We start from the raw sequence: 26992 nt of genomic DNA on the forward strand, positions 1-26992 counted from the left end.
TGGTGTCTCAGCTATGATTCCCAAAGGTTTCTGGGAAGGGCAGGCTGGTACTCAAGGAAGGACTACGAATCCCAGCAAGCAGTTCGAGACTCGAAGTCACAGGAGGAGGAGGAGCTCGGAGCCGTCGGGCCCTGCGGAGCCAGGTACCCTCTTTGGCAGTACGTCGAGGGGCGAGTCTTAAGCTTCTTTACCCCACGGGAGGACGTGGGCTCTTCTTTCTAAGTCCCTGCCCTCCGCAGTGGGCCGCACCACTTAACGGAATGGGGAGTGAATAAAAGGGCCAGAGGGCTTCGCTGCCCAGGTACCTGGCTCATCTCAGCCTGTCACCTTTGTTAGCCCAGTGTCTAGGCCTAGAGTTGGAGTCCTTGGCAAAAGTTGGGTCCTGACGCTTGGATTCCTTTACCCGGCCTCCGGGGAAGGGGCGGTTCTGCGTATACTTCCTGTTCCCCTCAAGCCCGGTAGAACCCTAGCCTGGAAAGGGGAGGTCTGGAGACCACTCATTACTTCTTGGGAATAGAAATAGCAGGGCTTTGGAGTGCCCTTCGACTGATGTTTTGTGAGCACTGCCCTAGGCCATGTGCCGGGGACTTAACGGGTGAATAAGTCCCTGCTCTCGTGGAGGGCTTGTGTGTGGACAGATGGGGAGGTGCGGTAACCACAAACAAGTAATACTTTAAAAAGCAAAAGACAGGTTGATTGAGGAGAGTCTGGTGGTACTATTTTAACCAGGGTGCCTAGGGTGACACTTAACCAGGGACCTGAATGAATAGAAGTCCCATCAAACAGGAAAAGGTTGGTGCGAAGGACTTGAGGCTGCGGCAGTCCTGGAGTACTTGAGGGAAAGCAGTAGGGCGGACTGTGAAGAGGTGGGCTTGGGTCAGCTCATATGTGTCCTTCTAACCCATAGTAAGGAGTCTTATTTCTCTTTCTAATTGCTCTAGGAAGCCACTGAAGGGTTTTAAGCTGGGATGTGACTTGATCCAATTTACATTTTAATGTCATCATTCTGGCTGCTCTTTGGAGAGCACATAGAAGAGGGGAAGTTACCGGGTTGGGTCAGTTGGAACAGGATGGTAATTTGGGATATGGATTAGAGTAATGATCAGATCTGGGATGTATTTTGGGAGGTAGGACAGACAGAACAAGCTTTCAGATGCATGTAGGGGCTGCAGGAAAGAGGAATGGAGAATGACATCTCTTAAATTTTGATCTCAACAACTTAAAATCCACAAGGATGACCTTAAATTCTCTTTGGCCATGTTTGGTTTGAGCTGCCCCTTAGTGGAGATGCCAGGAGGCCAAAGGGGATTTGGATCTGAGTTCAAAGGAGAGGCCTAAGCATCGGCATCAGCAGAGGTACTGAAAACCAGGGATTAGAGGCCTGGGTCTGCCTCTGACTTGGAAAAGTAACAGGAATGCCTCACTGGGTATTGGGAAGAAAAACATGAAAAGCTCCACAGCATGATGAATTAACCTTAATTAGGGTTATTTTCTATTTGAAAAGCATCCTGGTTGCTCCTTGGGGTGGAAAGTTGTGAAGCTTCTAGGAAAGAGTACTTATGTCTTGCTAACAACAAATCTGGCTGGTGGGAAGTTCAGGGGATGGAAGGATTATTTTAAGTGGAATGGGTAGGAAAGACAACAGGGAGTTAAGGTGTGGCTTGTTTTAATTTAATTTACTTTAATTTTATTTTATTGTCTTTTTAGTTAATTCTCATTTTGGAGCAACAGTTTTGAAATACTTAATTTTCTTTAAGCCATTTACTTCAACTTAGAAATTATTTTATACATAACTATAGAAAAATAAGAAAAATGACCTTCACTTTTCCTTTGATGTTTGAACTCGTTGAACTGAATTCCTTAAATTCCTTCAAACAGCCCTTTTAACAGCTTAATTACATTCCCTTACACATTTATTTCACTTGTAAATTTAATATGTTTGATTTCCTCTTTAAGTACTTCAGATATATAGCCTAACAAGTATAATTTCCCAAGAATTTCCAAAACATTACCAGAAAATCTAATAAATTAAGCTTACAAACATAATGAATTTCAAGTTCTTATAAACAGTCCAATACTTTTAACAGACTTAGATTCTTTTATGTCACTGGTTCTCAGTCTGGGAAGCTAAAAAAAAAAATTCAGGTGCCATGTCTGACAAGAAATTAACATATGGGGGGCGCCCTTAGTAGTTTTCACAGCACTCCAGCTGATTCTAATATACACCCAGTGTTTCCAACCATTGCTAACCTCTCAATTTGAAATCAGAAATCTAATATCAGTTACCTAACTATATATTTTAACTTCTTTATTTTTTTAAGTTTTATTTATTTATTTTTGAGGGAGAGAGACAGACACACACACACACACACAAGTCAGGGAGGCACAGAGAGAGAGAGAGAGAGAGAGAGAGAGGAGTGAGAGAGAATCCCAAGCAGACTCCACACTGCCACTGACTGAGCTGGCCAGGTGCCCCAGTATATTTCTCAATTGTTGACTTCTGTATGTTAAGTTGGAATTGCAATGTTTTTCTGTCATATACTCAACATGTCTAGCTCTTTTCAATGTTATAGATATTTTTACTTTTTTTATTAAAAAAATTTTTTTTAGTGTTTATTTTATTTATTTTGAGAGAGAGAGAACAAGCGAGCAGGGGACAGGCAGAGAGAGAAGGAAAGAGAGGATCCCAAGCAGGCTCTGGACTGTCAGTGCAGAGCCTGATTCAGGGCTTGAACCCATGAGCTGTGAGATCATGACCCAAGCTGAAATCAAGAGTCCAAATGCTTAATGGTCTAAGCCACCGAGGCGCCCCAATGTTATAGATACTTTTAAATGCCAAGTATACACTGATTATTACTAAACCTAGGTCAGGAACAGTGAGTTTGATTTATTTTATTTATTTATTTTATTATTTATTTATTACTTTATATTTATTTATTTATAAATTTATTTATTTATTTATTTTATACAGTGAGTTTGGTTTATTTTACTACCTCTATTTTAAATTCTAAACTTACCTGGAGCATGACAGGATACTTAGCTAGTAAGAAAACAGCTTTATCTATCCTAATGAATTGTGTTTAGCATTCCAATCATGTTGGGTTTACCATTTTAGTGAGCTGAGGTTATTTTTATAATCAGACCGATTTCTGACTGGGACAAGAATCCAGGGATTGTGTCTCCTCAGAGTGACTGTCCCCAGCAGAGGCTGCCTTTGGAATGCAGGGAATAGAGAGGTCAATGAGCTGGAGAAGCTTGTTCCCCCAGGCTTTGTTTCTTTTTTTTCTTTAAGTTTTGTTTGTTTGTTTTGAGAGAGAGAAAGAGAGAGTGAGAGAGAGAGAGCACATATGCACATAAGGGGGGAAGGGGGTGGGGAAGGTGGGGGCAGAGAGAGAAATCCGAAGCAGGCTCCGCATTGTCAGCATGGATCCCAATGCGGGGCTCAATCTTAGGAACTTTGACATCATGACCTGAGCTGACATCAGGAGTCATCAAATGCTCAACCGACTGAGCCACCCAGGTGCTCCCCTTCCAGGCTTTGTTTCTTAGGGGGTACTAGACTCGCTGATTAAAATGCAGATTTCTGGGGGTGCCTGGGTGGCTCAGTCAGTTAAGCGTCCGACTTTGGCCCAGGCCATGATCTCACGGTTTGTGAGTTCAAGCCCCGCGTTGGGCTCCGTGCTGACAGCTCAGAGACTGGAGCCTGCTTCGGATTTTGTGTCTCCTCTCTCTCTGCCCCTCCCCAACTTGTGCTCTGTCTCTCTATGTCTCTCAAAAAATAAATAAATGTAAAAAAAAATTTTTTTTAATTAAAAAAATAAAATGCAGATTTCTGGGCCCCTCTCCAGATCTGCTGAGTCTGAAATCCTGGAGATCTGACAGAGGAGACTTCATTTGTATTAAGCTCCGCACCAGGAGCCATGGAAAATCTTGAGCAGGAGTCCTTTTAAGAGGGTTGATCTGATGCTGCCCAGGGTGGGGTGAACTGAAGAGGCTGGATCAGGTACTAGGAGGTGAGAACTGACTTGGGCAGCAGTGATGGTGGTGACAGGACCAGCCTGGGGGCAGAAGAAGAGGGAGGCAGAGACAGTTCTGAGTCTGCGTTTCTGGTTCAGAAGCCTCATTCATACTATTTTTACCTTTCCTATTTGGAAGCTCTGGCCTCCTGGGACCTGTAACTATCTGATGAGAAACTGTGTCTCCAGCCTACAGCTCCCTGGAGCCCAGATTCTGGTTTAACCAGCCTGTGCTGGGCCAGGTCTGCTTGGAATCAGAATGCCTTCAGCCAGGGACTGAGGGTAAGATCTACTGTAGATCTTTTTTTTTTTTTTTTTTAATGTTTATTTATTTATTTTTGAGAGAGAGAGAGAGAGAGAGAGAGAGAGGGAGGCCAGGAATCCCAAGCAGACCCCCTGCTCTTAGCACAGAGCCTGCCTGATGCAGGACTCCATCTCACGAACCGTGAGATCATGCATGACCTTAGCCTAAATCAAGAGTTGGACAATCAAACGGAATTTTTTGAGAAAATTTAACAATACACACTAAATGTAGAAACTTAGAAAAATAGAAAAACACAAAGCAGGAAAAAAAAATTCTGCACATAATCCTTTTATCCAGATATAACCACAATAAATATTTTGTGTCTGCTCTAGTGTGTGTGTGTGTGTGTGTGTGTGTGTGTGTGTGTGTGTGTGTGTTGGGGTAAGAGGTAAAAAAAATGGTATCATATTGGACAAACTGTTGTTATAATGAGCGATTTTTTATTTAGCTATATGGAGTGAACATTTGTCCATGCGAGGGAATAGTCTCCTTTGACTTGGTTTTTTTTCCTCTGACTTGATTTTTAATGGCTGTGTGGTAGTGCATTGAACAGATGTGGCTCATACCCTACTCTTGATGGTTGCCAGCTATGGGATCCCTCTGTCCATTTTTTGTTTTGTTTTGTTTCGTTTTGTTTTGTTTTTAGGGTAAGATGAGGATAACAGGCTTTGTGCATCATGTCATTGAACCCCCAGTTTCCCTATCGGGGAAACTGAGCAGCATGCATGCGCGTAGTAAGCAATGAACTGTCAGCTGTTCTTACTGTTGGACATTTAGATTTCACTTTTAGGGCAAACTACACTGCAGTGGCCATTTTGGTACCTAGATCTTTGAGATCATCTCTGATCATTTGCTTGGAGGAATTACCTGTTGGATGTAGGTGCCCTCCTTGGTGCCCTCTGGCACACAGCTTCTTACCTACAGCTGTTACTAGGGGCACATCTGTTGGCCATCCCAGCATGTACTCAGTACACTGTCTTGTGAGAGCAGGGACTCTGTGTTGTGAGATGTGAACCTCAGTCTGGCAGAGAAGAAATGTTTGGTTAGTGAATAAATGGCAGAAAAGGGAACCAGAGAACTCGAGGGTTATGCCTGTGTCAGGAGATTGGCTCCTTTGACTCCACTCAGGATATTTTGGGACATGGGGCACTTTATGCCTGTGGTCTTCACATATTTTAAAGTAATTTAGTTTTTTCATTTGTTTATTTCACTGTATTAGTTAGCTATTGCTGCATAACAGATTACCCCAAAACTTAGCAACCTAACACAATAAATATCTCATACAGTTAGTTTCTCAGGGTCAAGAATTTGGGGAGCGCCTGGGTGGCTCAGTCAGTTAAGCATCTGACTCTTGATTTCAGCTCAGGTCATGGTCTCGCAGTTCGTGGGTTTGAGCCCCACATCGAGCTCTGCACTAACAGCACAACTTATTGGGATTCTCTCTCTCTTCTCTCTTTCTCTGCCCCTCCCCCTGCACTTGCTGTCTCTCCTTCAGAATGAATAAATGAATAAACTTTTAAAAAAGTTATTAAATAAAAGAATTTGGGAGTGCAGGTGCAGCTGGCTGACTCATTCGGAGGAGCAAGTGACTCTTGATCTCAGGGTTGTGAGTTCAAGCCCACACTGGGGGTATATAGCTTACTTAAAAAAAAAAAAAAGGAATCATATTTTAAAAAGAAAGAATTTGGGACTGGTTTAGCTGGGTAGTTCTAGCTCAGAGCTCCCACTAAGTGGCAGTCAAGCTATCTGCACTCATCTGAAGGCTTGACTGGACTGGAGGATCCACTTCTAAGCTTACTCACATGGCTGTCAGCAGAAGGTCTTAGTTCCTTACCACATGGGCCTCCGCGGGGGGGGGGGGGTTGTTCACAATATGGCAGCTGGCTTCCCCCAGAGTAAGTGATCAGAGAAAGAGGCACCAGGATGGAAGGCATACTGTCTTACACCTGATTTTGGAAGTAAATACCATCTTGTCTATTCTCTTAGTGACACAGACCAATCCTGATAAGATTGGGAGTGAACAACACAAAGTGAACAACAACCGAGGCTGGCTGCCACATCTACAAATGTGTATTGAGCACCATTGACATGCCAGGCACTATGCTAAGCGCCTAGTAACCATGATTTAATCCTCATAGTAATCTTATAGAATCATATTATTACTCCCGTCAACCGGATGAGGCCCAGAGTGAGTAGTTTGCTGAAAGTTTCACAACCTAGAAGTGGCAGGGATGAGATTCAGATCTAGGTTGAATGATTAGAGTAAGGATTGGCACGGATAGTCTGTGTGACTTTGGGCAAGCTCTTGCCCTCTCTGTTCTTCAGTCCATCATCTACCTTAGACCAGCATTTCTCTGAGCATGGTCTGTGGACTACACATCAGAGCTGCCTTAGATCCTGGTCCTGGCCCAGACCTGCCAAGTTAGAAGTTGTTGTGGGTGGGGCCACCACTGCCGTATAGTGCCGGAGGTATGATGATTTATGCACCTTACCCCAGGGGGTGGAACACATAAATGAGGTCAGGATAAGAGAGGTGTATGGTTGCTACTAAGCACTGAGGGGTCTGAGAGAGACCCCTAACATAATGGGGCTCCTATCAGGGAAGACATCTGGATCTTCCTGGCACTTCTGTTGGAGTTGGGTTCTGAGTGGGTAGTCTGTGGGCCACCCCCACAGGCAGCTCTGATGCCATCGGCTCCAGACGGCAGGCATATGTGGCACTGGGACATTGCTGTGCTCCTAGTGGGCGTGCGATAAAGCTGTCCTCTGGCTGCTGTTGATTGTTTACCTGGGGTCTGGCGGTGCCATAATTAGAAGAAATGACAGGTGAGCTTGAGGGCAGCATGTGGTGAGCACAAGTCCTAGATAATTATTACAGTGCGCATCCCAGCCCTTGGCTACAGCCGAGCTGTTGGCTTATTTTAGCCTTGTGCCAAAGACAGCTCTGTACCTGAGACGCACACAACGAAAGAAACCAAGAATATCAATGAAGCACAAATGTCTGCCCCATGACAGCCTCACAGCAGAGCAGTGGGCTGGGAGGAGAAAGGGTTCGGGGCTCCACCAGACCCCAGGGGGATTGCTGGCTCTGTCTCTCCACGCCTTGGCTGTGGGGTGTCAGCACATGGCTTCACGGCGTCATGGTGAGGTCTCCCCAAGAGGGTGTGTGGGGGTCCTCAGCGCCACTGGCCCTCCCGTAGCACTCAGGTTGATGAGAAATTGTTATCGGTGTCTCTCCCAGTCTTGGCTCACAGAAAATTGGGAGTATTTCTGAATGTGTGTCCTCATCTGTGAAATGGACACCTTGATGTCATCTGTTGAGCATGAAATAAGAGAATGAAAGCCAAGTGCCTAGCATGCAGGAATGTGATGCTGTCTTCCCTCACCCCATCCCACCCGCATTCTCTTTTCTTCGCTCTGCCCACAGTGTCTCCACTAGTAGGTAATCTTTTCCTTGAGCCCAGAAGACTGAAGTCAGGCACCACAGGATGGCCAGGTGTGCTTTAAGTCAGCAGAGCAGGGCTCTCTGTTGGAGACAGAAGTCCTGCGGGGAGGGCAGTGGTGGCAGCGAGAGATCTGTTTTGGGGACCTAATGTGTCCTTTTTCTGTATCCCTCCTCGTCCTGGTCCCTAGATCCAAACTTGAGGAGAAGAGGGTCTGGGAACTGTAGGTGAACAGAGGGTGATAGGCCTCGGATTCTGCAGGCTGCTCCTTGGCTCATTCTGCAAGCAATTGTGTGTGCGAGGCCCTGTTCCGGGTGCTGGGGTGCAGCAGGACAGACCGAACTCTCTGCCCTCAGGGAGCCTGTATTCTAGTGGGGAGGCAGGCACACGTGACAGTAAGTCAGCATGTGAGGGGAGATGAGCTGCGGAAAACAGCAAGTTGTAAGGGGGGCGGAAGTACCTGCGGCTGCCACTTTGGCTGCAGTTTTCGATCTGGTGGTCAAGGTAGGCTCACCAGGAGAGCAAGGGAGTGAGCCACCTGGGTGGTCATAGTACCAGCAGTCACAGCCTCCATTCTTTGAGCACTAACTATATGGTAGGCATCCTTATATACTCCTGCCTTGGTCAATCCAGTGTAGCAGTGGGGTCCCTATTTTATAGCTGACGATATATGCAGGAAGATGAAGTAACTTTCTAGAGGTCACCTAGCTGATCAGTGGCAGAGCTGGGATTCAAACCCACACCTGTGGGCTGTCCCACTAGCCTTGCCTGCTGCCCCTTGGCCATGAGGAGCCATCTTGTCACCTGGTGAAGCCCCCGGGAGCCAGCAGATGCTGTTGCAAACATGGACCTGGTCCCTGAGAGTGGGCCGGTGGCACAGCCTGTGGGGTAGAGCTGGACGGTTTTGTACTGCAGGCAGGGCCCTGCTCTCATGCTGCCGAGTGCGCCAGCCTCAGAGGATGAGGATGAATCACGGCGGAGAGGGCCAGCTTAGTCAGCACCCCATGCTGGTGTCTGGGCGCCATCAGAGGTGTCCAGCTGTCTCCACCCCCCTTTCCTGACCTCCCACTCGGGGCTGCCAAGTGTGGTGGTGCAGGCTGTGCCTTGTGCAAGGACACCTGGCTGAGCGGTGAGTCGGAGTGAAATACGCTCTGTTTGCCAAGTTGCCAAACACGCTCTGGCAGGGCACTGTATCTGTTTAGAGGATTCTGTACCTGCACCTTTTCGAGGTGTTCCAAGGCACTAAAGAGGGACGCAGTTGGGTCAGGAGCTCCAGAAGTTCACACCTGGCTGATGCCTGGGCGAGGTCATCTTGCTGAAGCCCAGCTCCTGCCCAGGAACAGGGCCTCTGCCTCCATGGGGACAGGCTTGTTAGGTAGGTGGGAAGCACTGGCTCCCCTGGAGCTGGTGGTCTGCCTCTAGGTGTCTAGATGTCTCCAGACATCCAGGTTTAAATCCAGGTGCCACTGCTTTCTAATTCTGTGAATTCTGTCACCTAGCAGAGCTGGGACTAGAGTGCAGGATCCACTGACCCGTGCTGGACAGCCAAGCACTTCCTCTGTGCCAGATGCAGGGTGGGCAGGGGAAGGAAGGCATGGGTGGACAGCACTGCCTCTGTGGCTCTCCTCCATGATTTGTGCATGTGGGAGAGAAGGGGAAATGTGAACACACACACACATACCCACAGAAACAGTCCACTCCTGAGGGGCTCATCATTAGACTTCAGGGAGGCTTTCCTAGCAGGTGCAAGTACGGGCACTGTGAGACCTGTTCTGCCTTTCCCGGAAGTGTGACCTGGGGCACCCCACAGCACCTCTCTGAGCCTCAATTGTCTCTTTCACAAATGCGATTATAATACATACCATTTAGACTTTGAAGGGGCCATATGGTCCCAGGGATACAGTGAATGATTAATAAAGGAGAGCTGTCAGTAGTATGATTTTATGGGGAGGAGACTTTTCTAAGTGATTAGGAGCGTGGGCTCTAGATCCATCCCACCTGGATTCTAAACCCAGCTTGGGGTTACTGGGTGGCTCAGCTGATTAAGCGTCCGACTCTTGGTTTTAGCTCAGGTCATGATCTCATGGTTTCGTGAGTTCGAGCCCCGTGTCAGGCTCCGCTGACAATGTAGAGCCTGTTCGGGATTCTCTCTCTGCCCCTCCCTCACTTGTGTGCCTGTCTGTCAAAATAAATAAATAAACTTTAAAAAATAAATAAACCCAGCTTGGCTGCTTTCCAGTATTGTGACCTTGGCTAGGTCACTTCACTTCTTGGAGCCTCAGTGCCATCATCTGAAAAAGTGTAATGGGTCCTACCTCACAGTTTGTCCTGTGCACTAAATGAGATGATGCATTATAAAGCTTTCAGCCTAGTGCCAGCCCGTGGTAGGTGCTCAATAAATCAGATAGTAGGTAACTTTTATTGAGCACTTGCTCAATGCTGAACATTATTAGTGTCATTTGTATTTCTATTACTCTTTTATTAACAATTCATTTGCATTAGCAAACGTCTGTGTCCTGCTCCCAGCAATCAGCTAAACTGTCAGACCTCTGCCTCACATTCCTGCAGTGAAAGTAGAGGCCTAGAGAGGTCCAAGGTCACACGACTGGCTTCTCAGTGCCCTGCGTGATTTTGTCCAGCTAAGTCTGCTGCAGAGCCACCGTTCCATCTCAGTTTCCCGGAGGGACACCCTCCCCACCCCATTACTCTCCAGAGCCAACAGCTCCTCAGAGCTTCAAGCTTCGTGAATGGCTTGGTTAAGCACTCGGCCGTTAAACGTTCATCTCTTACAATTTCAATCCAATTCCTATAAGTTTATTGGCAAGACGGGGTGTATTAGAGCTGCCAAATTTAATATATCAAGTCCGTGTGTCTGGGATGCGGTTTCTCAGCTGTAATAGGAGAAGAGAGGTTTTATACGTTTTCATTTTGAATGACTGTCTGTTCCTGATCCCATTACAGCCCTTGACTTAATGGCTGCTGTCCCTGTCAGCCGCAGGAACAGCCTTCTCCATCGACCCACCTGGCTGCCTGGACAGTCCAGGGTCTTGTTTGTCTCTGTCTCTCTCCCTCTTCTCTTCTTCCCAAGATACATGCCCCCAATCCATCTGCCCTGTGGTCAGGTCCCAGCTGTATCTTTAATTTGCCAAGTCCTGGGAGTTGGCTGTGGGCTGCTTGGGGAAGTCACTCTCCTTCTTCCTCTGGCACTCAGGAACCTGCTCTGGGAAATGAGAAATCTGACTATAGGGCCTGAAGGGCAAGGGGCTGGTCTGGGCTCAGCCTTTGTGATCCCACTTGACAGCCCAGAGTGGACCCATTCATCCTCTGGTCTTTCGGCAGCAAACTGGGGGACCCAAGGGCTGGCCCTGACACTCCATAGATTTGCCTCCTGCCTATGGCTGTGGGTCTCCCAGGTCAGGTGTGGCAGCTGTGGTCACTATGGCTGAGGGGTCTTCAGTCTTAAGGTTGAAACATTCTCATGATTGACCTGCCCTCTGAGAGTTTAGCTAATCTCTTGGGAAGCTGTTTGCATTTCTGCCTGAGCTCTCTGGCTTCTGTAAGCTTTGAGCTGGCTGTGGAAGTGAGGATACCCAGCAGTGGGATTTTAGGGCACTTGGCTTCACCTTCTGCTCACCAGCTGTGTGACCTTGGACAGATCACTTCCTTTCTCTGAACCTCAGTTGTCCCATAAGGAATATGGGAATTAATCCACTTATTCCTCAACTATTGGTTGCCTACTGTGTACTGTGCACCACTTTGGGTACTGGGGCTCAGCAGTGAACAAAACAAAGATATCCCTGCCCGCCTGGATTTATATTTCTGTTGGGAGAAAAAGATAATAAACATACCAAGTAACTTATTACTTCAAAGGTGATAAAAATGAAGCAGGGAATGGGGAAAGCTAAGTAGAGTATTCTGCAATTTTAAATAAAGCTGTCACAGGAGATTACTGAGAAGACAGTATTAGAGTGAAGGTTGAAGAAATCAAGTGAGCAAGGAAGGAATCTGAGGAAGAGCATCCAGGCAGAGGGACCAGCAGGTGCAAATGCGAGAGGTGGTGGAGTGCCTGGAGTGTGGGAGGGGAGGAGCAGAGATGAGGCTGATGTGGCCAGATTGGAGGAGAGGGAAGAGAGGAAGTCAGAGTGGAGTAGGGGCAGGGGCAGTGGCCAGAGAGTATAAGGTGTGGTTCTCCCACGCAGCTGCATATGAGAACTCCCTGGGGAGTTTTACAAACGTGCCTGATGCCTGGGTCTCCCCCTCTCCCCGCACTGAGGTTCCACTGTCCCTGGCCATCAGATTTCTTAAAAGATCCCTCTGAAATGAGGCCTTCTCAACCCGTAATCAGTAATCATTACAGTAATGATTGGCCTGTGTGGTTCCTCATGGACTGTCCTGGGGTTGAAAATGAGGGTTTGTGTATATAGAGCCTTCCTCACACTGGCCCTCAGGGAGTGCTGGTTTGGTGTGGTGCACTTTGGGCTTTAGTGTGTGGCATTTCCTCCACACTCCTGACTGAGTGCTTTATGGCTTCCCAGGCAGTATCTGGCGGAGGTGACCATGGGGAAGCATTACTTCTGTGACTACTGCAACCGCTCCTTCCAGGACAACCTCCACAACCGCAAGAAGCACCTGAATGGGCTACAGCACCTCAAGGCCAAGAAGGTCTGGTATGACATGTTTCGAGGTGAGTGGCAACTGACCGGGCAGCTGGGCCAATGGAGGCCAGCTCTCAGATCTTTCCTGTTGTCAGACAAGGAAGTACCATGTGCCAGTGACAGTCTCCACAGCCTAGGTTGGCTCTTTGAATGGCAAAAGAGAGGAGGTTGGGCCCTTAGGGGCAGATGGGCCCTCCAAGGGGCAGTCTGGAATGTGAGCTCCTTCCCCCAGTAATCTTGACTGAGGGCTCCAGTCTGCCAGCCTCTGGGGATACTGTGGCCAGGAAGGAGGCTGTTTCAAGGAGGTGATGTTTGAGCCAACGGCTGGAAAGATAGGGAAAAGCAGCCACAAAGCCACACCATTTTGGGCAGAGGGCATGCAGAAGCAGGTGGCCAAGAGCAAAGCACCAGGTGCTCTTGGTGCAGAGGAGAGGGGATATGGCTAAACACAGGGGGAGAGGAGGGTGGTAGGGACTGAGGCTGGTGACAGGGCAGGGACCAGATTGTGCCAGCCTGTGGAGGCCACAGTAGGAAGGGTGGTTTGTCCCTAGGGCAAAGGTGGAGGGCAGCCTTTGAAGGGCACCAGGCAGTGGCCAACATGACCAGACCTACAGTTGACAATGATGACTGTCTCCTGCGTGGGGTGCAGTAAATAGCTGTTGAATGACTGGCTGACTGGATGAATAATCGGCTGCCAGAGCCAGGGCTTTTCCGGGAAAGGCTTCTTAGAGCAGGTGCTACCAAAGCAAATGAGCTCAGGCCATAAGCACCTAGCACAGGGCCTGGCACCTTCGAGGTGCTCACTTCAGGGAAGCTGCTGCTGCTGCTGCTCTACTGTCATCAGAACAGACAGGGAGCTTGGCAGTGGGGTGGAGGTGGGCCAGGAGCTTCTAGAATGAGCTGGGGCAGGGCTGATGCTTCATTATTTGGGGAGCAGGATTCCCAGAGCAGAAGGAAGGAGATGAGTCTCAGCAGTTGAGAAGGGAGAAGTGGAGACAAGGTTTCCTGGTCTGAGACTCAGAATTTACAAGAAGGGAGTGAGCATTTATGGAGTGCCTGCTGCATGCCAGGTGCCATTTGTGGTTTGTCATTTGCTTTATCAGTAATCCTCTAAGGCAGATCTCCACCCTTCAAGTTAGGATCACCTGGAGACCTTGAATAAAAAAACGCTGGTCACCTGACCCCATCCTCAGAGGCAGGTTTGAGGTGGGTCCTTGGCACATTATTTTCAGATCTCTCAGACTCTCATTTCAGATGAGGAAGCTGAGGCTCAGAGGCTTGGGTGAGAGAGGGTGGCCAGGCTGCTCAGCAGGCCAGGCATGGCTGAGGTCGCAAGGGGCTGGGAGTGGGGGCGGAGGGGAAATCAGCGCCAGAGGTGTCTCCTGGGTGCCTGGGAGGCCTCTGACTCTGGTGTTAGGCAAAGGCTCCCTGTGCTCCAAATCCAGTGGGGACTGCTATCTGGCATGGAGCCAGGCTTCAAGATTACCTTGATGTTTCCTCTTAGCCCCAGATTCTTAGCTGGGAACAGGTGAGACTTCGGGTCTAGGGCTGATTGGCAGAGGCTATTGTATTACATAAAGGAAAGATGAAAGAGTGGGTATCATAAGCCCCTTCGCAGGAGTCCTGTATTCCTAGTGTCCTCTCTCATCCCCAGGCACATTCAGTCCCTTGAACAGCTCTGCAAGGGAGGCTGCGGGGGGGAGTCGTCCCCACTTAAAGGTGTTGACTTCAAGATCCAGAGTGGTGGATTACTCACCCGGGGGTCCACAAGTTGGCCCATGAGCTCTTTCCACTTGAAGGGGCTTCCCCGGGGCTCCCACTTACCTGAGCAAACTGCACAGCACAGACTTCGGGGAGGCACATGACACCCCAGCCTGGGCTAGGACTCAACATCTACTTAGCTCCCAGCTCCATGGCCTTAGACAAGTCCCCTAATCCCCCAGAGGGGCTAACCATCCTTTTGCCATGCCAGGACAAATATGAGTCCTGGAGCTAAGCTGACTGGCTGTCAGTCCCAAGGTGTCACTCCCAGTGTGGCCCTAAAGCTGCCATGTGTAAAACGGCCCTAACAACAGTACCCACCTCCCAGGGATGTGACAGGGACTCAGTATATTTCATACATGACTGTGTGGCCTGGAAGGGTTCACTCAGTAGGAACAATGTTTATGGGACCACAAAAGGATTGGCCTCAGGCCCTTTATCTCCTGGACTCATCTATTCAGACAGTGCTCAGTGAACACTTAGCATGTTCTCTCCGAGGCAGGCTCTGAAGACTTCCAGGTTAATAAGATAGGACCCCTCTCCTAAGCAGCCTCACTCCCAGTTACAGCAGTGTGTTCTGGGCAGAACCCCTGTCTTGTGCAGGCCTCCATGCCCTGCCCGCCTCTCCCTCCAAGCTCCAGCCACCCTGGCCATTGCAGGTACTGTCCTGTCTGTGGGCATGTCTTTCCTGCTGTTGTCCTGCCCTCAGCCTAGCCCTTCCATCCCAGAACTCAACTCAGGCAGAGCGTCCTCAGGGATGCCCTCCCCACCCCCCAGGCAAGGTGAGGTCATTTGGCTGAATGCTGGCTGCTCCCGTTTATGTCCCCCACGGCTTAGTGTGACTGTTGAACTGGAAGGGAGGAGCAGGTCTGACTTACTGTCCACTAAATCCCCATCCTGGCATGGCGCCTGGCCCACAGGACCAGCTCGGTAAATGTTTGTTAGATGAATATCTTAGTGAACGAGCAAACAAACACCAGGCACCAAGGTAGCTGTTAATTTTGGGAGATGAAGCAAGAAGGACCAAGGGGGTCAGATCACAAGGAGCCTTGAACGCTGGGTGGAGGAGTATGCCTTCTTTATGCGGGCCCTGGGCTGGGGTTCTCAGCCCTGGGTGCCCTTCAGAGTCACCAAGGAGCTTTTAACAATTTTCATGCTCTCCCCCTCAGATGAGTTAAAGCAGAACCTGACAAGGATGGGCCTCAGGATTATTTATTTTAAGAAGAACTTTATTTTTATTTTTTCAATGTTTTATTTATTTTTGAGAGAGTACAAGCAGGGGAGAGACCGAGAGAGGGGGACAGAGGATCCTAAGCAGGTTCTGTGCTGACAGCAGCACACCCAACGTGGGGCTTGAATTCAAGAACTACGAGATCATGACTTGAGTAGAAGTTAGACACTCCACTGACTGGGCCATGCAGGTGCCCCAGAGAAGAAACTTTTTTTTTAATGTTTATTTTTGAGAAAGAGAAAGAAAGAGAGAGAGAGAGAACACGAGCAGGGGAGGGGCAGAGAGAAAGGGGGAAGAGAATCTGAAGCAGACTCCATGCTGATAGCAGTGAGCCTGATGTGGGGCTCGAACTCACGAACCATGAGATCATGACCTGAAGCAAAGTTGGACACTCAACCAACTGAACCACCCAGGCGCCTCGGAAGAAACTTTTTAAAGATGTTTATTTATTTATTTTGAGAGAGAGGAAAAGAGACCGTGTACTCAGGGGAGAGGCAGAGAGAGAGGGAAAGAGAGAATACCAGGCTCTGACAGTGCAGAGCCCTGTTGGGCTCGATCTCACAGACTGTAAGATCATGACCTACGCTGAAGTCAGGAGTTGGACTCTTTACCAACTGAGCCACCCATGTGCCCTGGGATCCATGTATTTTTAATGTTTATTTATTTTGAGAGAGAGAGAGACAGACAGACAGACTGCGAGTAGGGGAGGGGCAGAGAGAGGGGGAGACGCAGAACCCGAAGCAGGCTTCAGGCTCTGAGCTGTCAGCACAGAGCCCAATGCCGGGCTTAAACGCACGAATGGCGAGATCATGACCTGAGCTGAAGTTGGACACTTAACCGACTGAGCCACCCAGGCACCCCAAGATCCACGTATTTTAAAAGCTGCCTGATGATTCTCCCATGTGGCTGGGGTCAAGAACCACCAGCCAGAGGCTGGGCAGCCTGGAACTTTTCTCCCACAGTGAGTCTCCCAGCCACGGCGCCTTGGCTAAGATGCAGGCTCAGACCCCCCACTCAGGCTCAGCTGTCCTACCTCTGGGACATGGGGGCAGGACCAGGCAATGTTCACATCAGCTGGGTGAGCTGAGTCTGACAGGCCCAGTGCTGACAGATAGACACCCTCTATCCTGCTGGCCCCACCCAGACCATTCTGCCAGGCCACCCCTGGAGTGAGTCCTTTGATAACCAACTCCTGACCCCAGAGGCCCACCCCTACCAGCTGCCTTGCCCTCAGGAAGAGGAAGGGAGAAGCTCCTATCAGAGTTGGCCCTTACCCAGCCACCAGGAGATCACATGGGAAAGGGCAGGGGCCTTAGAGTCACATGCCAGGGTTAAACCGGGCACTGCCACTTCCTGACTGTGTGCCCTTTCCCCTGTTTGAACTTCAGTTTTTCCCTCTGCAAAATGGGGATGGTAGCAGTATGCAGTGAGTTTGTGAGGCGGACATGAAAGAAGAACTGCCACCGTTTGTTGAGCGTCCATGACAGAGGTTCTGAGCCCTGGCTGCATGTTAGTGTCACCTGGGGAGTGTGATGCCGAAGCCACTTCCAGCCCCACATTCCTGGCAATTCTAATGTGCCATGAGGGTTGGGAATCATCGGCCACCTCTGCCAAGTGCTCTGCATCCATTACTTTATTCAATTTTCACAGCAGCCCTACAGGGGAGAATTTTCCTCCCATTTTGCATATGAGGAAACAGAGACTTGGGGAGATTAAGCAGCTTGCCTCTGGACTCTGAAACCCATTGGTCTTTCCTTTACTCCAGCAGCCTCTAGAAAAGGGACCAACAGGGAAAGTGCCCAGCCCAGGCCTCCAGGGCAACATCAGGGCCTCTGAGTCAGGGCATCTTCCTGTCTTACTCACAGATTTTGACCGATTGGTTCCTTACCTACAAAGAAGCACACGAAACTTAAACCATAAATATATGATAAAAAAGGGGGAAAAGTTGGAGGAAACCAGGGTTAAGGTTCATATCCAGAAAGATTGCTGTGAAGTCCCTTTGAGGCCGGCACCTGGTCTGGCTCTGAGAGCCCGCAGGTCTCAGGTATAACAAGGGAGCAGAGAGTGACCTGCTGCAGCGTGGCTGTGGAGGGATGCCTGAGCCCCGGGGCTTACTGGTGGGCTACCTGGACACCAGGAGTTTTTTTAGTTTTAATACTATTATTGTAGATTCACAGGAAGTTACAAAGACAGTATGGACAGTGTAGGGTACCAGGATTTTAATAAACTAAACTAAACTGCCCAGGTGATTCCATTGTTTGGTCAAAGCCAGAACCTCAGACCTAAAACTTGGTTCTTGCCTTTGGCTGGGTCTGGGAGGGGTTGAGGTCACCTGAAGCTCAGATGCTTCTGCCCAGCATCCCCACCTGTGGTCATCCCCAACTGTGGTTGTCTCTTTCTACACTTCTCTGTGGATGGGAACTGTTTCCTTTTCTGATCTCGGTGCCTCTGTGCAACTGAAGTCTGAACCCGGCTCCTCTCTCCTCGCAGATGCAGCTGCCATCTTACTAGATGAACAGAACAAGCGGCCGTGTAGGAAGTTTCTGCTGACAGGTAAAGTGTTCTACTCAGTTCAGGTCCCTCCAGGGACCAGCATTTCCTGTCTGGCCTGCTTGGACCTCTGTGGAGCCTCTCCCCTTCCCCAGCCACTATCCTAAACCCATTTTGTGGTCTCAGTGCATCAGCCAGCTGGTCAGTTGAGACCTTCCCAGGGGTTGTGCCTTAGGACTTCCAGGGCCTAGTCTTCAGCACTTCAGACATAGAATGTGATTTTATCGGCCCACTCGGAAAAAGCAAGTGCTGGGAGATTGCGAGTAAATCTAGGAGACACTGATGGGTGTGATTGATTGGCTGATTAAGTTAGTCTGGGAGTCCAACCTCCTGCTCCCTCCCTCCCAGCAGGCAGGCCTGGAGACAGATGGTAACAGGTCTGAGGAGAAGGTTCAGAATTAGAACCAAGGGTGCTAAGTGTTGATTTGACTGCTAATAAAGATACATATAGTTCAAAGAGATCAAACAAACAAACAAAAAAAGCCCTCAGTAAACAAAGGAACCAAGTGCAAATGAAAATAAAGGTAGGAAAAATAAGACAGAGCCCAGAGAATGATTAGTTTCCTCCGTGCTTGCTTTGAGTTTCTGTATATTTTCTGAGGATTTGGCCCTGAGCTTCCTAGCAGCCAAGGCAAGGAGGGGAACCATGGTGATTAACATGGTATGTAGCACTGGGGAGAGGTACTGCTGTCAGCCTAAGGAAGCCAGGTGTATGGCCACACTCCCCTCAGGAGACAGTGCGACCCCTAGGATGGTCACTAGGCCTGCAGATCAAGGCCTTCCCCCACAGACTTCACCTTGACGTGAAAATGCCACTGGTAGGTTATGCTGGCTTAAGAGACCTCCAGTCTCCTGTTATTTTGAGACATATTTTGGTCTGCCGGTTAAGATTTGGAAAGCCACACTGGGCTTTGGTACCTCCTTGGCAAAGCTACCATTAAAGCCTTTCTGGCGAGCAGTCCAGCCGCTCCTGCAAGCCAGATGGGCAGGTGGGCACCAAGCAGAGGGCACAGCGTGTACAGTGGCCTGGATTGGGGAAAGAAAGCATGACTCTTTCAGAGGCTCACCCATGGTTTGTTGAGGCTGGGGAACAGAGGCTCGGGGCCAGGGCAGTGGTGACAGTAGAAAGCCTGCAGAGGCTTGTGCAGCCCAATCACAGAAGGCTTCAGGATTTGATTCCCAACGGGCTTGTTCTGGCTGCTTGTGTGGGCGGGGCCAAAGAGATTCCAAGTTTTTCTCTGGAGGTGGAGTTGCTACTCTATAGACTCTAAAGCCTCACACCTAAAACTCTGATGGCCCCTCAGCCCTTGGAGGGAGCTCTTCCAAGCCATGAGTAACTCTGTCTTCCCTGTCTTCTGTTGCAGGCCAGTGTGACTTTGGCTCCAACTGCAGATTTTCCCACATGTCAGAGAGAGATCTGCAAGAGCTGAGTATCCAGGTGGAGGGTGTGTTTTGGTGGGGTCCCTGGGTTTGGGGTGGGGGGCAGTCTGCTGGGGGGATGCCAGATCTGAGGCCCAGGAAGCTGCCCAGTGTCTCCCCACCTCCTCCTCTTTTGTGGACACCTTGTGGGATAAGCTGAGAGCTGCCTAGGTGATGGGGTGGAGGTCAGAAACTGCCTCCAAACCGCCCCAGGCATGAGTGGAAAAAGAACAGGGGAACTCCCATTTGTGTTCCTGCTGGGTCTAAAGTGACATATGGGGCTTCCTGTCCTGGAGCCCTGACGGGGTGCCTCAGCCTCATCTGGACCCTGCTGGGTGCTCATTTGTGTGTATCATCCCCCCTTCCTTCCATCAGGCAGCACCTGTCTCCAGCCCTTACTCTGCACCAGGCAGATCCCCTACCTCATCCTGGGGACAAAGGGATAAAGACGACACCTTCCCCACCCTCAGAATTCTCAGGCCCGATGGCTCCAGGGAAGAACAAGTGTAGCTTCCCATGGAAATTGCCGCGTCTGTCTTTGGGAAATTCACTTGTCACTTCTCCAGTTAGAGAACAAGGACATTTCCACTGAGATGGTCTATTTCGATCTTCTGATGAAGCCCCCACTGAACAGATAGAGAAACTGAAGCTAGCGTAGGGCAGAAGGCCCTCACGTGAGCCCCCAGCAGGTTAGAGGCCAACTCTAGTCTCCTTGAGTGCTGCTGCTCACTCTTCCCTCTGTCCAGGAAGCTTCAGGGCAGCCAGTGAGTGTCCGAGGCAGCCTGGCCTTTGCCCTCGTCCCCAGTGGGACTCCACTCCCCTCTGACCAGTCATACTCTGTGGGCCCTGCCCTGGGGAGCTGATGGTACCGTGGCCACAGCCCTGGCACAAACACAGGGTTTCCAAGAGCTTTCCCAGGGCAGAAGTGAGGCCCCATCGGCCTCGCCAGCGAGTCCTGGCAGTGGTGGTATCTCCAGCTCTTCACTGGCCTAGGCTCTCGGGGAACAGTTGGCCCGTGGCAAGGAGAGCATAGGCCAGTGGGCCTGGAGCTGGAGACGATGCCTGGTAGAGACCCGGATGGGAGAAGCCCCAGGGGGCTGGGAACAGACGAGTGCCCTGTGACCTTGGCACATGGCTAACCCTCTTGGAGGCAGTGTCCTGACCTTTTAAATGTGTCTAGGTGTAGAGGCGAAGTGAGATGAAGCGTGTGCGGTGCTAGTCCAGGCCTTGGGCCCCCTCGTTGGTCCATGAGTAGGATTGTTTTCCTCCAGCGCCAAGCCTCATCCCAAGTCCTCCCAGAGACCCTGACCCTTCTCACACCCAGCTTGTTTGAACCACTGGCTCAATTTTAATTCAGTGAGCAAAGGTTCTTACAGGACATTTTATGAAAAGAAAAACCAGGAAAACTGAGGCGCCTTCCCCTGCCCAGGGTCAGAGAGACCCGCAAGGGGCAGAGCCAAGATTCAAACCCAGCTTTGCCCTGTTCTGCAGCCCATGTTGCCTCCCTGATCCCGGGTTTGGGCCCCTTCTGAGGACAGGCTCTCTACCTACTTTATCCTGTGTCCAGCTGCAAAAAGCTTGGGAGGCAGCCCGTGTTTTATCTCCACTTGATGAGGAAGCAGAGTGAGGCCCAGAGGAGCAAGCCTAGGAAGGTGGCAGCATGGTGGGGACAGCGCAGCCTGTGCTGCACTCCTCAGGAGGTTCTGACTGCTTTGTGGGAGGGTGGGGTTCAGGAGGGGGTGGAGTGCCCCTCACTTGCCTCTCTCTCCCTATCCCCACAGAAGAGAGGCGGGCCAGGGAGTGGCCACTAGATGTCGTCGAGCTCCCTGAGGGCCATCTGGAAGACTGGTTGGAAAAGAGAGCAAAGCGGTTGAGCTCAGCCCCAAGCAGCAGGTACAGGACCTGTGGGTCCCCTCCTCCTATCCCCTCTGGGAGAGTACCCTAGCCAGCCTGCCCTGACCAGCAGCTGAGCAGTCTCCATGAACTGTCCCAGTCCAGGGACCAGACATGGACGCCCCCAAAGAACTCCCCAAGGGAGGGGCCACACTGGGGCTTTTGGGGACTTGTTTAAAGGTTCTTGTCCCTCGACCTCATCCTCCTGCCTTAGTGGCTCCTCCCTTAATTGGTGTCTATGCTGGCTGGTGGGGAGGCAGGTGGCTAAGCCGACTTGACTCAACATCACCAAGTCCATTGCCAGAGGGAGGGGCCTGATTGTGGTTACTGAGGCCCCAGTATGCCAGTCACTGCGCTCTCTTCTCCAGGACCCCGGACCCTGCAGATAGGGAAGTGTGGCTCACAGGAGGGTGTGACTTGCCTAAAGGCACACAGCTGAGAGGCAGAGCTGGGAATGCATAGAGATGTGACTGGCTCACTGCCATTGCCTCACTGCCTCCTTGAGGAGGAGGCTGGGGTGGGTCGGCCCAGCTGCTGCCTGGGTCTGGCACTCAATATGTTCAGAAGTGGGTGGAGCACCCTGAGTCCGGGGCCCTCAGGTGTATGCTGTATGCTGTCCCAGGGCTCCTGGGCTCTCCTACCAGGTGTTGAAGGAGACAGAGGGGAGGAAGGGGGCTAACAGATGTGCTTGTGAGTTGCCTGTGACTTTGTAGTTTCCTGCACTGGGCTGCCTCATTTTGCCTATCTTGCAATGGGGCTTCAGACCCAATTGTCTCTGTGGTGTGGTCTCCTGCGACAGTGGCCTGGCCTGGGCTGAGGGAGCCTGGCTGGACAGTAGGGAGTGAGGCCTTCTCTCCAGGCTCCTCCAGGAGGTGGGGGCTAAGCTTCTTGTCTTCTCTGTGCCCCGATGAAAAGAACTTTTTGTTAAACTATTTTAAAATTAACTTATAGTTGTTTTTTAACTTTGTTTTAAATCTGTGTTGGTTTTGTCCCCCACCTTAAAACAACATAGTACAGACGTGACTAATTTGTTGGATGGAGTGTGATGTCCCTCCCTTCTGGTCCTGTCTGAGGTGGTTGTGATTTTGGTCAGGGGAGCACCCTGTTTGGGACTGGTCCGGGAATCCATGTCCTGAGCCCCAGGCTCCACCAGCCGATGTGTCAGAGTGCTGGGGCTGGTTGGAGGCACCCAGAGAGCTCCAAGGCCTTCTCTGCTCTTCTACTGCTTGGACCTGGCCACCCGTGGGTCTCAGCAATCTGCTCTGACTTGGTGGTCCTCTGTTGGGAGTGAGCACCAGAGGCCTGGGCACCTCCTGACATTTCCAAGGGCCCAAGGAGACCCAGTGCCTGGGCTGGCTTGAGCACAGGCATAGGATAGAGGTGGGTGCCCAGAAGTCCCTCCCTGGGGACAGATGTGTCCCAGTGCTATCCAGTGCAGGAGCCTGTGACCATGAGACTCAGAGGACTGGGGGTTGAGACGGAGAAACTGAGGCTGAATAACGGGCCTAGAGTCTCAGGTAGAGGTGGTGACCACATAATTGGGTGTGTTGGTGCTGTGGTGCACCTGGCCTTTGGCCCTGGGCATTTAGGGGGATTGGTGCCCCTAGTTTATGGCTGAGGAATCTCAACCTCTCCAGGAGCTTGTGACTGTCCTGGTCACATACCTGCTATCTCTCTCAACTGACACTTGAGAGAGAACTTAGGCCTCTCTTGGTCTAGTACCTGGGCTACCTCTGTCACTATGTTTATGGCTGGCCGAGGGGCCCTGTCAGCTGGAGGTTTGGAGTGGTAGTGGCAGTAGCCAACTGCTGGGATGGCAGTAGTGATTTCTGGAACAGAGCCTCCAACTAGGGACCACCCAAGACTCTATGGAGTCTCAACCTTGTCCCTTGTGCCCCTCACCCTCTGGCCACGCAACCTGGCCCCATCCAGAGGACCTGCTTTTCCCAGCCACCACTTGTTCTCTGTGCCTGTGTACCTTTCCACCTGCCTCCTGAGGGTTCAGAGCCAAAATGAATTGTTCTGGGCAGAGCAGGCCTGTCCGGCCTTGAGAAAAAGGTTGTTGGAAGGGAAGTGACCATTTATTATTACTTCTGCTATCACTGCTTCGGTCTTTGTAAGCCCTCTTCTGTAGTGTCTCATGAAAAATAATGCCCTTATCCCACAGCCCCTGGCTTTGGGGTCTGTTCCTCCACTCACAGCCCTCACCCTACAGGGTCAGGGGGGATGGATTCAAGCCCCTGGGCTGCCTTGTTCTGTTCTCTGAGTCTCTTACCCTGGAGGCAGCCCTGCAGAAAGTTCCCTCTGTGCCTTTCATCCAACCCAGCTTTCTTGACGGCCACAGCAGCCCATCCTGCCTTCCCACCTCTCCTCTGCTCATCCGCTCTATCCTCCACACAACAGCCCCAGCCAGTTTCTAAAACACTCCCTGACCCGGCCCCGACCCCCACCCCTGCACCTCAGAGATTCTGGACTCTGCAGCCCGGCTCAACAGACCCCGGGGAACTTCCCTGCCACCTCCCCAGCCCTTGGGGTCACCTTCTCACCTCTCCCATCTGGCCTCTGTCAGTCTCACTGGATGCTCGGCGGCTTCTTGGATGTGGTGGGATTTTCGTGCACCTTATAAATGCTATTTCATATGCCTGGAACTGCCTCCCCACTTCTGCCTGGCAAAGTCAGACTCATTCTTCAAGCTTTAGCTAAGACATCCCCCCTGACACGGCCCTGAGCTCACATTGTTGTCATTTGGGCTTGGCGCAAGCTCAGGACATGTTGACTGCATGTGAGCATTTGGGGGAGCAGGGTCCCTGGCCCCAAGGACTATTTCCTAGATGTGTTGTGGGCCCCTTGTGGAGACCAGTCTGATGGCTCCGCTTCTCTGGGTGTCTGTTTTCTCCCCTGAGGCACAGGGTGAAGATGGCTGCCTGGTTCACGTACGTGGGGCCACCCAGACTCGAGGGCCCCAACCCCACAGGCTGAGCAAAGCCTTTGAGGTAAACCAGGCCAACCCTCCTCGTAAGGGGGGTGGAGGCTCTGTGAGGCCCCAGCCTGGCACACTGTGCCATCCCCCTCAGCAGACTGACCCTGAGGGATCTGCCAAGAGCAGACAGCGGCAGGAGGGAGAGGCAGGCCTCAGACACACAGACTAATCCCCTGGCAAGGCCAGTGCTTGTCCCTGTTTTCCATTGTTGGCTCTTCAGATCGTGATTTTATCCCTCTTAATCTCCCTTTTTGCACCCCTCTCTGGGCTGACGCTACTGTTCGGCCCAGGTGCCTCCCTAAGACTCTTTTCTTCTGATCAGAACCATGGCTGGGGAAAAGCAAAAGACAGTTGCTCCTGTCCTTGTGCTGGGGGCAAACAGGCCACTAGAGAGGCCACGAGCAGTCTTGTGCACCTCAGTGTCGCTGTGTTGCAGGGCTGAAGGGGTGTGCCCCAAGGGCTCAGTGGCCCAAGGAATGTGTCTGTGTCTGAGCACACAAAAGGGGTACTCTTATCCTGGTGGGAGGCCTCAGCTGCCCAGGAATCTGCTCCATCTTCTAGAGAAGGGTCTGAGGTTCATGGGAAGGGGCTCTCCAGGATCACACCCTCCCCGCGGAGAATTGCAGTCACCTTAACCCTGTGGGAAGTCTGGGGTTGGCTGGCAGCTGGGCTCTCCCTTCTGACAACTGCGGAGCCTCCCCCACTCCCACCCTTCTCTGCGGCTGGTGGAGTTTATGAAGTCTCCCCAATGTCATAAATCATGCCGGGAGCTGCTTTCTGCGCTCTCCAGCAGGCAGCTAAGCAGGGGATTTCCCTGGCCTGAAGTCTTCAAGTCAGCTCTGTAAGGCGGGTCAGGCCCCGAGAGGGGCAGGCTGGGTGGCTGCAGTGAGGTAAACTCCCTGGGCTCCTGACCCCAGCCCCCACTCTGCCTTGGAGGCCTGAGCCCTCTCCAAACCTTTCAGAGGGCCCAGGACTTTCCCTTTCTGCAGAGGGCCGGCCACTGGCTCCGAGCCTGCTGGAGATGCCAGGGCATCACCTCCACTGAAAGCTGGGTCTGCAGATTGGGGAGCAGTGTCTGGAGCCCACGAATATGTTGCCCATTCGCCCCTAATCCCCTGATCCCAGACTCTGTCACTTGGGCGTGTGACTCTGTGTACTTCAGTTACCTCATCCATAAAATGGGGTTCACATGAGGATGCTTGAAGTTTCTCTAGATGTTGGTGTCTGGCCCAGAGTAGTGCCTAGTCAGTAAGAGCACCCAGCATTGCTCTTTGTCATCAGCAGACATTCACTGAGTGGCCTTCTGGGGCCAGGCCTGGCTCTGGGCACAGGGGGCGGGGGGAGGCAGATGGAGCCCAGCCCTACCCCTTGGTCTCTTCCATCTGAGAGCTCCAGTCCCACAGGGGAGACTTGAGCTCCCAGGTGAGTTCAAAGTGCTCCATAGCCCGAGAGGGGCAGTGCAGCCCTGGAGTAGCAGACGGAGTGGGAATTAAGTCCAGAAGCACTGGAATATGGGACAGTTGGTGGAGGGAAGCTGCCTCCCTTGGGACAGAGTGGCCCCCAGCTGAGCACCCAGGGTGGATGCTTCAGATAGGCCCTAGGTTCCCAGGTGGCCTCCAGGGTGGTGGGCCTTCAGGGGAAAGAGAGTGAGTAGCATGAGAAATGAGGCTTTTAAAAAAAAATTTTAGACAAGTATTTTTTTTCTGATTTCAAAGGCTTGCGTGCTTGTAAAACTTTTCTTGAAAAGTATAAAGAAGTAAAAAAATCACCCATAACTACACCACGCAGATAGAACCACTGTTAACATTTTGCTGTGTCTTCCAGGGTTTTTTTTTTTATGCATTTATATATGTTATATATCTTTAAACAAAAATAGTATCATGCTATATACATTATTTTATAAGCTGCTTTTTCTCTCTACTCACACAGTACATCATGATACCTTTCCTTATCAGTGCATATAAGTCTGCCTTAAAGTTTATGCAGGCTGCATAGCATTCTCTGCTGTGGACGTGCATGTATATTTAATCAATCCCCCAAAGGTGGACACAGGTTATTTCCATTTCTTGTAGCTCAGTCTCTGCCCACAGCTCTGCTATTTCCTTGGGCTCCTTCCTAGAGGTGAGGTTGCTGGCTCAGAGGGTCTGCATGTTTTTGAGGCTCTGCCTTCCAGAAAGGTCATGCAAGCAGCTGACCTTTTCCATAGCTGGGGTCTTAAGGAGGGGGAGCTGAGGGAAGGCGCCCCAGCCTGGGCCTGGGCTGTGCCCCATTCTAATTCTCTGCCTTTCTCCTTCTGTCTAGGGCCGAGCCCATGAGAAACACCATCTTCCAGTACCCCATAGGCTGGCCACCAGTCCAGGAGCTGCCTCCATCCCTGCGGGCACCCCCACCCGGGGGGTGGCCCCTGCAGCCCAGCGTCCAGTGGGGCTGAGCCCCTCATCCTCATCTGACCCCCATCTGGTCAGCGTTTGTGTCAGTCACGAGAAAGATAAGGGCTCATACTGGGGACACCGAGGCCCGCTCCCGCTGCACGCTGTGGAGCCTCTGAAACCATTGGCTTGGCCTGGCTTGACTGAGGCCCCAGAGTCTCCCTACCAGGTACAGCCCTGGTCCTAGCTCTGCTCCAGGCAGCTCCACCCTCCCTCCCTCCCTCCCTCATGGGACATCTTGAGAAGATGGGTGAGAAAACTTCCTTCCGGATGTTTATAAAGAAAGTCTGTCACCATGGTGGTGTGGCTTC

The 26992-nt window shown here is 51.1% G+C and overlaps 1 protein-coding gene across 3 annotated transcripts; it reads left to right on the top strand.

Moving 5' to 3' along the window:
* The first annotated feature begins 13 nt into the window (after positions 1 to 13).
* ZMAT5 (zinc finger matrin-type 5) lies at positions 14 to 26979 on the top strand. Of its 3 annotated transcripts, none has more exons than XM_019426622.2 (6): positions 14 to 143; positions 12299 to 12447; positions 17901 to 17963; positions 19325 to 19405; positions 21161 to 21272; positions 26554 to 26979. In XM_019426622.2, the coding sequence occupies exons 2-6, from the start codon at positions 12321 to 12323 to the stop codon at positions 26681 to 26683; spliced, it is 513 nt and encodes a 170-aa protein (XP_019282167.1). In that variant the 5' UTR covers positions 14 to 143; positions 12299 to 12320; the 3' UTR covers positions 26684 to 26979. The 3 variants fall into 3 exon arrangements, with proteins under 3 accessions (XP_019282167.1, XP_019282168.1, XP_019282169.1); XM_019426623.2 differs by having other exon boundaries at positions 93 to 158; XM_019426624.2 differs by lacking the exon at positions 14 to 143 and adding an exon at positions 182 to 301.
* The last annotated feature ends 13 nt before the right edge of the window (positions 26980 to 26992 follow it).

The sequence above is a fragment of the Panthera pardus genome, unplaced genomic scaffold (assembly GCF_024362965.1).
Source record: "Panthera pardus isolate Hobbes unplaced genomic scaffold, ASM2436296v1 HiC_scaffold_15, whole genome shotgun sequence".
Taxonomy (NCBI): domain Eukaryota; kingdom Metazoa; phylum Chordata; class Mammalia; order Carnivora; family Felidae; genus Panthera; species Panthera pardus.

What these genes read in the sequence shown, in the direction of transcription:
- ZMAT5 (XM_019426622.2), top strand. Translation starts at nt 12,321, where the DNA reads ATGGGGAAGCATTACTTCTGTGACTACTGCAACCGCTCCTTCCAGGAC. An exon ending in TAGGAAGTTTCTGCTGACAG is followed by an intron (nt 17,964 to 19,324) that starts GTAAAGTGTTCT and finishes CTTCTGTTGCAG; the next exon opens with GCCAGTGTGACTTTGGCTCC. An exon ending in AGCTCAGCCCCAAGCAGCAG is followed by an intron (nt 21,273 to 26,553) that starts GTACAGGACCTG and finishes CCTTCTGTCTAG; the next exon opens with GGCCGAGCCCATGAGAAACA.